The sequence below is a fragment of the Rana temporaria genome, chromosome 6, assembly GCF_905171775.1.
Source record: "Rana temporaria chromosome 6, aRanTem1.1, whole genome shotgun sequence".
Lineage (NCBI taxonomy): Eukaryota > Metazoa > Chordata > Amphibia > Anura > Ranidae > Rana > Rana temporaria.
Window position 1 is genome coordinate 150,816,379 of NC_053494.1, and position 13,299 is coordinate 150,829,677.

General features: G+C 44.3%; 1 protein-coding gene across 1 annotated transcript in view; it reads right to left on the minus strand.

Annotated features, from left to right (window-relative positions):
- NDUFA10 (NADH:ubiquinone oxidoreductase subunit A10) overlaps nucleotides 1-13,299 on the minus strand; it is a 33,123-nt gene that overhangs the window by 14,630 nt on the left and 5,194 nt on the right. Inside the window, exons 2-3 of the mRNA XM_040357580.1 lie at nucleotides 11,408-11,576; nucleotides 413-628 (exon numbers count right to left, since the gene is read on the minus strand). Coding sequence (XP_040213514.1) covers nucleotides 413-628; nucleotides 11,408-11,576 — 385 coding nt within the window. The remainder of the gene's footprint in view (nucleotides 1-412; nucleotides 629-11,407; nucleotides 11,577-13,299) is intronic.

A 13,299-nucleotide genomic window follows, 5' to 3' on the forward strand; every position in this document is an offset into this window, starting at 1 on the left:
ATTATACAATAGTTCCCCCTGTTGGGGACGATGCAAAAGATACTAAAGTTCATTGTCTACTGTTCACATTTCACTTCTTCAGTGACCTAACTACCTGGCTAATGAGTGGGAAGTCACCCATGGGTCCGAGAATTATTGGACTGTTTGACTTGGTCTTCTTTTTCTTGTATGCACCCAGTTCCTTAATACGTTGGACCAGCACTTGACAAATTGACAAAACACCCCACACTAGGTCAATAGGGCTAAAAAAAAAAAATGAAAGCCACAACCTAATGTTTTTGTGTCTTTTCTACTGTCGTCAATATGTACATTTTCTGGTTCCATAAACAGTTTTTTTGCTCATGAATTAAGATGCTTGGCTCAGAGAATATACACTTGCTGTTTTTCCCTTGAATTGCATGATTTATTATACCTGTGCGTAGAAGATGTTCCAGAGCGTCTGCATATTGCAGCATGCGTATGCCAAACATCCAGCTCTGTACACGGTATGAATTTCCATCAGGGCTCTTTGGGTCCTCATAAAACTTCTCCAGGCTGCAAAGGCCAGCGTATGTTGAGGGGGGGAGATCTCCATCAACACTGGTCTTGTCTATATAAAACTGTTCTGCTTCAGGAAAATACTTCATACCTGTATATATAAAAAACAAAAAAAAAAAAAAAAACACTTTAGACATGCTCTGCGAGATGCACCTTAAATACAAATATCCAATATCAGCACTAGCATTTGCTGGAGTGGTAACTTTAACCCTTCAATAATCTGTACTTCTTATGCAGGGTACACACAAAGCAATTCAATCACTTTCGACAATCTTCAGATTGCAAAACAATCTAATGGTTCAAGGGAATGCGTCAACATCCCTGTCATACAAATATACTTGTAAATACAAAAACCATTATTGGTAGTTTATCTTCCTTTGATAATTTTTGCCGATTGGAATTACTGGAAAAATTACCTGTATACCTGGAATTACATTGCATTTACTAGTAAATTTCCTATTTTTCCCCCATTTTATTTAACAACATTCACAGAGCTGACACCCATCAATATTGGTGCATAAACCAAGGTATCAATAAATTGTTACCAAATACAATGAACCAGAACAAAAGGACTTGGAGAACGGAGTTCTAATGGTTTCTGTACCTTGTTATTTTTACTTAGATTCAAAGAGAGGAAATGGCGAGGTAGGTTGGATGAAAAGAAGAAGACCAGGAAAAATTCAGCCATCATAAACAGCAACAAGTGAAAGGAACAAGCACTTACTGGGAAGATAATTTTTGCTGTGCTGTAAAGCCAAACATCCTTGCAGCTTTACACCCCTGTATGGGTGCCTTCGAAGTTTGTGGCTTCTCAGCCACTAGAACAAGGAAATTAGAACATATAATCCAGGCATAACGGTCTAAGAAGGGAAAACGCTTACTTTGTAGAGATTTTATTCCACTTCCTGTTGCACTTTTGGGACAGGATGCAAACAGCATATTCTTTTTATAAATTTAAGCTATACAAACAATTTTATACTCACTTATTACTGATAAAATGATTTTAAAGACTAAACTTGGTGGTGTGTGAAATGGGAAGGTCTGTAGAAAAAGAAGAGCAGTAAAACCTTGGTTTGAGAGGCGCCATCAAGTGTAGCAATATGGTTACATTTAATGGAGGTACAACATTTAGCAACTCACATGGTTGATGGTTAAAACAGGCACATCTAATGTCTTGTACACACGATCGGAATTTCCGATGAAAAAAAGTCAGACGGAATTTTTTCACCGGATATTCCGACCGTGTGTGGGCCCCATCGGACTTTTTTCCATCGGAGTTTAGAAATGGAAAAAAATCCTACCGGAAATTCAGATTGTCTGTGTGGAACTCCGACGGAGAAAAAAAACACGCATGCTCAAAATCAAGTCGACGCATGCTCGGAAGCATTGAACTGCATTTTCGGCTCGTCGTAGTGTTTTACGTCACTGCGCTTTGGACAGTCGGAATTTGGTCTGACAGTGTGTATGCAAGACAGATTGAACGGAATTCAGATGAAAAATTCCATCGGAAATTCCGATCGTGTGTACAGGGAATAAGCATGCAGGCATCAGGGGTAAAGCTGTCCACATAAACCCTCCTCCACAAAACCATCAACGTCAACCCTTCCACGCTGCTTACCCCTGATGCCTGCATACTTGGATGTGCCTCTTTTAATCATCAACCATGTGAGTTGCTAAATGTTGTACCTTCATTAAAAGGGGTTGAAAAGGTTTGTTTTTAATTTTCTAAAGAAGTTCCTTTAAGCTAGTGCATTGTTGGTTCACTTACCTTTTCCTTCGATTTCCCTTCTAAATGTTATTATTTTTTTTTTTTCTTTGTCTGAATTTCTCACTTCCTGTTCCTCCTCAGTAAGCTGTTCTGGCTGACTAACCCCCAGCCAGATGATGGGGGCAAGCTTACTGAGGAGAAACAGGAAGTGAGAAATTCAGACAAAGAAAAAAAAACATTTAGAAGGGAAATCGAAGGAAAAGGTAAGTGAACCAACAATGCACTAGCTTAAAAGGAACCCATTTAGAAAATAAAAAACAAACCTTTAAAACACCTTAAAATGTAACCATACTGCTACACTTAGAGGCGCCTCTCCTCTTTTATGCTCTAACTCCTGCTGGATTTTGCTTCTAATCCCCTTGTGGAGGCCGCTATTTGTGGATAGACATTTTAGGATTTTTTTTTGCCCACCTTCCAAGCCAAGTCGCCAGGACACCATTTCTAGTCGCCATGGCGACCGGGATTTGTCGACCCCTGCTCTAGACTAATGTCCACTTACCACTCCACAACAAATCAAATAAGCACCTACAAATAGAGATGCTTTGTATAAAACACAACTAGGGACACATTTGTAATTTTTGCTACACAGCATTAACAAACCTACATCATATTATAAAACACACCATTTTTTAAAATATTTAGTCATTATGCATAGAAACTTAAAGTGGAATCCCAGCCTAACACTAACTATGCTTAGAAATGTTCCCTCCCCCCTCCTATTTTTAGTCTGCTCTGGTCCAACTACAGGATCCTGCAGCTCCATCTCCCCTATGTCAGGGAGCACCTGACAATGGTTGAGAAATCCAAGAGCCATGACCTCACTCATAGGCTCCCATGTCCCAGCTTTTGTCACCGTCATCTACCCTGCAGCCGCCGCTCCCAAAGCCTGCGATTCATATGACTGGACTAAAAATAGGATACGTTTAGGTAAGTATACAAATTTTTTTCACACAGGATATGCAGGATAGATAGTAGGTAGGAGGGAACATTCTTAATCATATCTAGTGTTAGGCTGGAATTCCACTTTAAATTTGTTTACCCAGTCATCTCTAAAATAAAGAAAAACCATGTAAATATTACCCTTCATATTTCTCCACATTTCTACTATTGCCAAAGCAATACACTTAGTGCCGGTTCACACAGGGGCAACCCGACTTACAGTGCGACTTTGCAAGGCGACTTAAGCAACTTACAACGCGACTTAAAATTGCCTCCATGACAGGCGACTTTGGCTGTGGCCAATCACAGAATAATCAGCTCTGTGGGAGGGAGGGGTTTGCAAGAGTAAACTATTTTCTTTTCCTGTAAAGTTTCTTCAGTCAAGACAGTGATCCGACTTCTGTGGCAACTTCCATTGAAATCAATGGGTACAAGTTGTCTATAAGTCGTCTTGAAGTAGTACAGAAACCTTTTCTGAAGTCGGAGCGACTTCAGTAGTGTACATTAAGACGGCTCTCATTCACTTCAATTGAATTTCTCATGTCGCGCGACACAAGTTGGATCCCAAGTCGCGGTAGTGTGAACAGACAATTATATAACGCAATCTTACTTATTTTTTTTTCTCTTAAAATAATAAACATTATGTTACCTGCTATGTGCAACAGTATTGCACAAAGCAGCCCCAAGACTCCTTTTCTGGGGTCTCCCACCAGTGCTGGACACTCCTCCTCTTCTTCTGCATGTGCCATTATAGAATGTACCTATAGCGTGATCTGCCAATCCCAGATCAGGGCCGTGCGTGCCACCAGCTCCCGCTGTGACTGGACGCTTTGTTGTCGTAAACAAGGCAGACCACCGTTCTGTGAGAGGGGAATGTACTGATCCTGTGTTTCTGCTAAGCAAGCACATAGATCTTTACCTTCCCCCAGTCAAAGCACTTCCTAGAAACATATTTAACCCTTTGATCGCCCCTGATGTTAATCCCTTTCCCTGCCAGTGTCATTATTACGGTGACCGTGTATATTTTTTTTTTAGCACCGATCACTGTATTAGTGTCACTGGTCCCCAAAGTGTGTCAGTTAGGTGTATTACTTAAAAAAAAAAAAAAAAAAAAAAAGAAGAAGAATTATCCCACAGTTTGTAGACGCTATTACTTTTGGTAAAACACACACACACAATATATATATATACATACACACATATATACACACACACACACATATATACACACACACACACATATATACACACACACACACACATTATTATATATATATATATATATATATATATATATATATTATATATATATATATATATATATATATATATACACACACACACACACACACACACACACACACATACATACACTTATTGTTTTTTGTTTACCAAAAATGCGTATGAGAATACATATTGGCCTAAATTGATGAGGAAATTTGATTTTTTTTATTGGGTATGTTTTATAGCAGAAAGTAAAAAATATTGGGTTTTTGTTTTAATTGTCAAAATTGTTGGTCTTTTTTTGCTTATAGCGGGAAAAAAAACAAAAAAACTGCAGAGGTGATCAAATGCCACCAAAAGAAATCTCAATTTGTAAGAAAAAAAAAAAAAAAAGGACAAACATTTTATTTGTGTACAATCGCACAATTGTCAGTTAAAGTAACGCAGTGCCATATCGCAAAAAAAAAGAGATTTTTAATACAGCTTACCTGTAAAATCTTTTTCTTGGAGTACATCACGGGACACAGAGCGGCATTCATTACTATATGGGTTATATGGAGTACCTTCAGGTGTAGACACTGGCAATCTCAAACAGGAAATGCCCCTCCCTATATAACCCCCTCCCATAGGAGGAGTACCTCAGTTTTGTAGCAAGCAGTATGCCTCCCAAAAAGGTCCTCAAAAAAGAGGGGTGGGAGCTCTGTGTCCCGTGATGTACTCCAAGAAAAAGATTTTACAGGTAAGCTGTATTAAAAATCTCTTTTTCTTTATCGTACATCACGGGACACAGAGCGGCATTCATTACTATATGGGATGTCCCAAAGCAATGCTTACAATGAGGGGAGGGAGAACATCTCCAAGAGAAAAGGATTTAATTTAGAGATATACTCAAATCATAATAAATCCAACTTAGTTGAGAAAAATAAAAATTTTAAATTTAACTCGAACAAGAGGAGCCCCCGGAATCCGAGGGTCTCAAACTGCAGCCTGCAGCACTGCCTGCCCGAAGGCAGTATCAGTATTCCTTCTTACGTCCAACTTGTAGAATTTTGTAAACGTGTGGACAGAAGACCAGGTTGCCGCCTTGCAAACTTGAGCCATAGAGATCTGGTGGTGTGCTGCCCAGGAGGCGCCCATGGCTCTAGTAGAATGAGCCTTTAATGATACTGGAGGAGGCAACCCTTTCAAGCCGTAGGCCTGAGTGATTAATTGCTTAATCCACCTAGAAATGGTGGACTTTGCAGCTGCCTGCCCCTTCTTGGGCCCATCCGGTAGAATGAACAGCACATCTGTCTTCCGGATCTTCTTTGTAGCTTTAAGATAGGCCTTCATGGCCCTGACAATATCCAAGGTATGCAGCAACCCTTCCTTTCTGGAAGTAGGTTTAGGGAAGAAGGATGGTAATACCAAATCCTGGTTCAAATGAAAACTGGATATGACCTTCGGAAGGAAGGAAGGATGAGGGCGGAGAACGACCCTGTCCTTATGAAAAACAAGATATGGTTCCTTACAGGATAAGGCTGCCAGCTCCGAAACTCTTCTTGCGGAAACTATGGCAACCAAAAATACTAACTTCCTTGTCAGTAGAACCAAAGGAATATCAGCCAACGGCTCAAACGGTTGTTTCTGTAAACTTGACAGAACAAGATTTAAATCCCACGGACAAAGCGGGGATTTAACTGGAGGTCTAATACGTAAGACCCCTTGAAGGAAGGTCTTAACCAGCGAGTGGGTGGCCAGCGGCCGCTGAAACCACACTGACAGAGCAGAAATCTGTCCTTTGATTGTGCTTAATGCCAATCCTTTATCCACTCCTAGCTGGAGAAAACTTAATACTCTATCGATGGTAAATTTGCGAGAAAGCCATCGCTTGGACTCACACCAGCCTACATAGGCCTTCCAGACCCTGTAATAAATCACCCTAGAGACCGGTTTCCTGGCTCTGATTAGGGTAGAGATTACTTTCTGAGACAGACCTCTACCCCTGAGAATCAGGGATTCAGCTTCCAGGCCGTCAAATTTAGATGCCGTAAGGCAGGGTGGAGGATCGGACCTTGCGATAGCAGGTCTGGCCGTAGAGGAAGAGTCCACGGGTCTCCCACTACCATCCTTAAGATTAGTGAGTACCATGCTCTTCTGGGCCATGCTGGAGCTACCAGGATGACTGGTATGTGCTCCACCCGGATCCTGCGCAGCAGGCGGGGTAGTAACTGGAGCGGGGGAAACGCATAAAGAAGTTTGAACTGATGCCAAGGGCAAACCAACGCATCGGTTCCGCAGGCCATCGGATCCCTTGAGCGGGACATGAACCTGTCTAGTTTCTTGTTGAGTCTCGATGCCATGATATCCACGTCCGGCACTCCCCATCTTTGGCAGAGTGCTTGAAAGACTAGTGGATGCAGAGACCATTCCCCCGGCCATAGAGTCTGGCGGCTTAAGAAGTCCGCCTGAAAGTTGTCCACTCCTGGAATGAATATTGCCGATATGCAGGGCACATGAGCCTCTGCCCATAGAAGAATCAAGCTCACCTCTCTCTGAGCGGCTTGACTCCTGGTTCCCCCTTGGTGATTTATGTATGCCACGGCCGTGGCATTGTCTGATTGAATTCTCACCGGGAACCCCTGCAATTTTGACGTCCAAGCCCTGAGGGCTAGTCGAGCAGCTCTGAGCTCCAAGATGTTGATGGGCAACTGCTTCTCTGGCTTTGCCCAAGTACCTTGGCGAGTGCAACCATCCAAAATTGCTCCCCAGCCCGTCAGGCTGGCGTCTGTGGTCACTATCTTCCAAGCCACTGGGCTGAAAGACCTCCCCTTCAGTAGATTCTGAGGGTCTAACCACCAACACAGACTTTGTCGGACTCTTGAGGAGAGCGGCAACGGGATATCCAAGGCCTGTGGCCTTCTGCTCCATGCTGACAGGATGGCTGCCTGTAGGATGCGAGTGTGGCTCTGGGCGTATGGTACCGCCTCGAATGTGGCCACCATCTTGCCTAGTAACCTCATACATAGGCGAATAGTCGGTTCTTTCTTGCTTAGAACCAGTAGGATTAATTCCTTGATGGCTTTTACCTTCCTCAGAGGTAGGAACACTCCTTGTTGTTCTGTGTCTAATCTCATGCCGAGATATTCCAACTGCTTTGTGGGCTGGAAAGCTGACTTTTCTCGATTTAGGACCCAGCCGAACCTCTCGAGGTATTGGACCGTGAGGGCCACTGCTCGCTCCAAGCCGGGAGACGAGTGATCTATGACTAGGAGGTCGTCCAGGTATGCTAGGATCGTGACCCCTTGGATCCTTAGTTTGGCTAGGATTGGAGCTAGGACCTTCGTGAACACCCGGGGGGCCGTAGCCAACCCGAAGGGAAGCGCCACGAATTGGAAGTGACGCGAAGCCACCATGAAGCGTAGATATCTTTGATGTGGCTGATAAATTGGAACATGAAGGTAGGCATCCTTTATGTCTATGGACGCCATGAAGTCGTCCTTCTGGAGTGTGGCAGCTGCTGACCGCACGGATTCCATCCGAAATGAGCGGATCTTTAGATATGCATTTACCATCTTTAGGTCCAAAATTGGCCTGACATCTCCATTGGATTTTGGGATGATGAATAGGTTGGAGTAGAAACCCAGCCCCTGTTCCAGGACTGGTACCTCTACTATTACTTCCTGGGAAAGTAGATGATCTAATGCCGATCTTAATGCGGCTCCCTTTTCCGGATCGTTTGGAATCCTCGACTTCTGGAAATGAGGAGGAGGAAACCTTAGGAAATCTAATTTGTAGCCTGTGGCCACGGAAGACCGTACCCACTCGTCGGGAATGCTGGCTTCCCAAATCTCTGAAAAGAGTCGCAGCCTTCCCCCCACCTTCGTGGGTGGGGGCGCCCCTTCATAAGGTTGGCTTGGGGGCTGGTTTTGCTGGTTTGCGAAACCACTGCCTTTTGCCTCTAACAGCCTGTCCTTGTGATCTGCTGTTGAAGCCGAAGTTTGCTTTTGCAGGAGGCCGTCGATACTGCTTGGCATTAGAGGGCCCCTGCCCAGGGGAATACTGTCGTTTAAACGCAGGTCCCTGAACCTTCTTCTTAGTTGGCAAGAGAGTACTCTTGCCGTTTGAAATGGTCTGAATGTATTTATCTAGGTCTTCTCCGAAGAGTCGTCCTCCATGGAAGGGGAACCCTACCAGGAGCTTCTTGCATGGGGGCTCAGCCTCCCAGCTTTTTAACCATAAGAGTCTTCTCATATGGATAAGGGATAACGATAAACGTGACGCTTGCTGGATAGAATCCTTGATTGCGTCTACCGTAAAACATATGGCCTTAGGGACATCCGAAAATTTTTCTGCCTGCTGGGCCGGAATAAGTTTAAGCATCTGCTTAAATTGATCCGATAATGCTTGAGCGACCCCAATCGCAGCCACAGCTGGCTGTACTACTGCCCCTGCAGTAGTGAAGGAGTTCTTAAGTAGTGCTTCCAAGCGCTTATCAACTGGATCCTTGAACACCTGTATGTTTTCTACAGGGCATGTTAACGATCTGTTAACACATGAGATGGCTGCGTCCACTGCAGGAGTAGCCCATCTTTTGGAAAATTTTTCTTCCATAGGATATAGGACAGAGAACCTTTTAGGTGGTAAGAAGATCTTATCTGGCTTGTTCCAATCTTGGAACAAAATTCCCTCTAATAGAGGATGGATCGGAAACACAGCATTGCTTTGAGGCGCCCTCAGTGAGCCCAAAGCTGAAACCGTCGATACCTGGAGATCTGGTACTGGCAAGTTGAATGCCCTATGGACCAAGTCCGACAATTGAATCCACCAGCTCTCCCTCAGGGAGACTGCCCCAGACTCCTCTGTATCCGGGTCTTCGATCCCTGAACCTACTTGGTCCTTGTCCAAGAGGTCGTCCAATTCCCCTGAGGAAAGGACCTCCTCTTCTGAGGGTCCGCGCTCGGGCGACGGAGATCTATTCCGCTTACTGCCCCGCATAGCTGCGGCTATCATTTTTTCCCATGCTTTTCTGCATCTCTTTTAAAGAGGTGAGTAATACCTCCTCCGTGACCATCTTAGGGTTGGACTGACCCGCGTCAGCTCCAGCCCCAGATCCCGATGGCCCCAAGGCTCCCTGTAGGGAAAACAGCGGCATACCATGGTACAATACCGAGGTACACCTGCTACCTATTGGTATTTGGAACTATAAAAGTTAATTGTCCAAACACCTGTTTGGGGGATAAAAAAATGCTTCCTCTCCCCTAGATGACTTTTTTTTTTTTTCGTTTTTGTTTCAAATCCAGGAAAGAAAAAACATTCTGTCCCCCTGAGTAGTATTGCAAAGAAAAACTATGAGATGGAAAAGAAACAGCCTATTTCTAGGCTTGAAAAAACAGTCCTCTGAAGACTGCAATATCCTTTCTGGCCACTGTGTGTCCTCGGCGCCCCGTGCTGCCGCTCTGGTCTTTCTCCTCAGTTCCAAAGTATTGAATGGAACAAACAAGGAAGGGCCGCCCCTTCCTTTAAGCCACTGACCCGCCCTTCCCCCCCAGCAATCTCAAACAGGAAATGCCCCTCCCGACAGGGGGAGGGGGGGGGGATTTTGGGAGGAAGGGACCTCTCTGTTCCAGCAAACTGCAGCCTGCAGCCTGGAACCATGAGGAGGTCAGCGTTTTGCCTGCTTGCAGGCTCTGAGGAGGAAGACTGAATGGAGCATCGCCTGGAGGCCTGCAGGTAAGCAAAGCTCTCTGACACACACATATATTTTTATATAACACAGGCCCCACTCAATGCTTTTCCAACACTACAAGGGAGGTCACATCTTATGGGGAATAATACATAGAGAGCCATCCTATCTTTATGATATGTGACTAGTTTGCCAGATGCAGTGCATAACTTTAGGCATGTCCCCTGTGACCCCCCAGAAAAAACCTGCTAAGAACCAAGTTCCGCAAGTTTTCCCCTCACTTACCTGCTCCATGCCGCAGGACTTTGCCAAGCAAGAGGCCCAATCTTCCCCCATCTCCGTGGGGATGTCTAGACCTTCAGGCCCTGGGTTCCTATGAAGGATCCACTGTCCTGGGCCCATATAGCACCCTGGCAACAGAAAACTTTAGGTACCCAAAGGTTTCTAAGTTCTGGGCCCAGGGTCCAGCTCTCTAAAAAGAAAAGCATTATGGGCTATACCCCAAGGGTTTGGGGTCCGGTTACTGACCACTTTAGCGCTGAGGCTTTTTTGGACAGAACCGGTAGCTCACCTAATCCCAAGGATGCGGAGGCAAGCTAAACCATGACTAACACCTAAGACACTGGCGTAAAAACTGAGGTACTCCTCCTATGGGAGGGGGTTATATAGGGAGGGGCATTTCCTGTTTGAGATTGCCAGTGTCTACACCTGAAGGTACTCCATATAACCCATATAGTAATGAATGCCGCTCTGTGTCCCGTGATGTACGATAAAGAAATTACCTGGTCATGAAGGGGGTAAACCTACCGTATCTGAAGGTGTTAATGAAACAGTATAAAAAAAATCATTTATGAAGGAGTATTTGCTGGTCCATGGTCACAATCCAAGGCAGAACCTGCCTTCATGGTCTCCCAGCAATAACAGGCAGAAGGGTTGGCTTTAATAGTGGACTAAGACAGCACAGGCTAAATGATCCAAAAATAGAGGCTGCATTGGTACAGTATGTCTTTCTTTTGACATTTCAGGTCATTTTAACAATTTTAAGGCATTTATTAAATAGCTTTGCCCTTTCAGAACAGCCTGGCATTCAAGCATAATGGGAGAAAATTGAAGGTGCTGCATACATCTTTAAGTGATTTCACTTTATAACTTCTAGAAGCTTTATTGTTTTAGGTGACAATCACTTTCCCTCTTCCACGAATCGTGTCACCAACTATTTTGCAAAAAAAAAAAAGTGCAGTGCTACATTTTATTAACACAATGATTTGTCTTACCGAGCCTTTCTGCTAGATTTCGTGCAAGTTTTCCTTTGCCAGACGCCAAGTTGCCATCAATTGTAATGATCTTGCTGTTTGGTCCAAATCGTTTGGTTGTTCTTTCCCCCAGCATGTATGCCAAGTAGCCATACTGAATCCCATGCTTTGAGCTGACATGAAACTGGGACTGTTCACAAGATTTTCAAATAAGAGACAAAAGAGGAAAAAAAAAAAAAAAAGTCACAATCATACTTAAAACTAAAATAATTTATTGTATACATTAAAACAAAAGCTGCAATCTGATTGAAAATAGAAAACTGACTGAACAACAGATACAAAGAGAAAAATCAAATCAAAACACCAACAGATATTCCTTTTTAAAAGCACGACTTTTCTCTACTACTTTTCTCTACTACTAGCCTTGAACACATATGCAAAAGTAGTATTGGGGCACCAGATGTATTCCAATGTGAAAAGGAATAATGATTAATGGAATAGAGCAGGGCTTGACAAATTTGCTTGGAATCTGGGAGCCAGCTAAAAAAAAAAAGTTAGGAGCCAGGAACGCGCCCCGTCCCGCCGGTCTCGCGTGCAGAAGTGAGCGCATACGCAAGTACCGCCCGCATATGAAAGCGGTGTTCAAACCACACATGTGAGGTATCGCCACGATTGGTAGAGTGAGAGCAATAATTCTAGACCTCCACCTGTAGAATTTTTTAAACGTCGCCAATAGAGATTTTAAAAGGTAAAAGTTTGTCGCCATTCCACGAGGAGACGCAATTTTGAAGCGTGACATGTTGGGTATCAATTTACTCGGCGTAACATTTTCTTTCACAATATATAAAAAAAAAAAATGGGCTAACTTTACTGTTGTCATATTTTTTTAATAAAAAAAAAAAAAAAAAGCGTATTTTTTCCCCAAAAAGTGCGCTTGTAAGACCACTACGCAAATACGGGAAGGAGATGGGCAAGCAATGAAAACAGGCAGGGAAGGTTCTATTAGCATTGCTGGTTATCTTGTCATACCAACAACCACCATAAGAGGCCACCAGACTCCAGAAAGAAGCACAGGACTGCAGAAGGCTGCACAGCCACGGCCTCAATTACCTGTGGGTACGCCAGCTGTGCCGCAATTGCGACCTGGCGGACGGGGTTTGTTGAGCCCTGGAATAGGGAAAAGTCCTGAAAGTTGCACATCTCTGCAAAGCCCTATAAGAGGTGTATGACAGCCTCAGTCCAGGCTCCAACCAGGCCACGCCCCAACGTGTTTCACTCCCCCAACGGAGCTTTTGACTAACCAACCAAGAAGCCACTGTAGGCTGCATGAGAGATCAAATATTGTCAGAAGACCTCCACCAACTCCAGACAAAAAAAGAAAAGGTAAAGGGTCTGAATGCAATACTCTCCTCATTTTTGGCACTACCCCCCATGGCAATTGCTTTCTTTAAGCCACTACATGTCCTCAGGCTTCCAAATTAAATTATATCTTGTGAGTGCATAGTATTATGGACCGGCCTCCTGAGGGAAAGGGTCACTGTAATCCCTATAAGGCCCCTTTCAGACTGGGGCGGGAGCTGCGGTGGCGGTATAACGCCGCTAAAAATAGTGGCGCTATACCGCCGGAATTGCCGCGGGTATCAGCCGCTAGCGGTGCGGTATTAACCCCCGCTAGCGGCCGATAAAGAGTTAATATCGCCCGCAATGCGCCTCTATAGAGGCGCATTGCGGGCGGTATTGCCGCGGTTCCCATTGTTTTCAATGGGAAGGAGCGGTGAAGGAGCGGTATACATGCCGCTCCTCTCACCGCTCCAAAGATGCTGCTGACAGGAGATTTTTTTGTCTCCCGCCAGCGCATCGCCTCAGTGTGAAAGCCCTTCGGCTTTCACATTGAGGTAGCTGGGCAGGAGTTT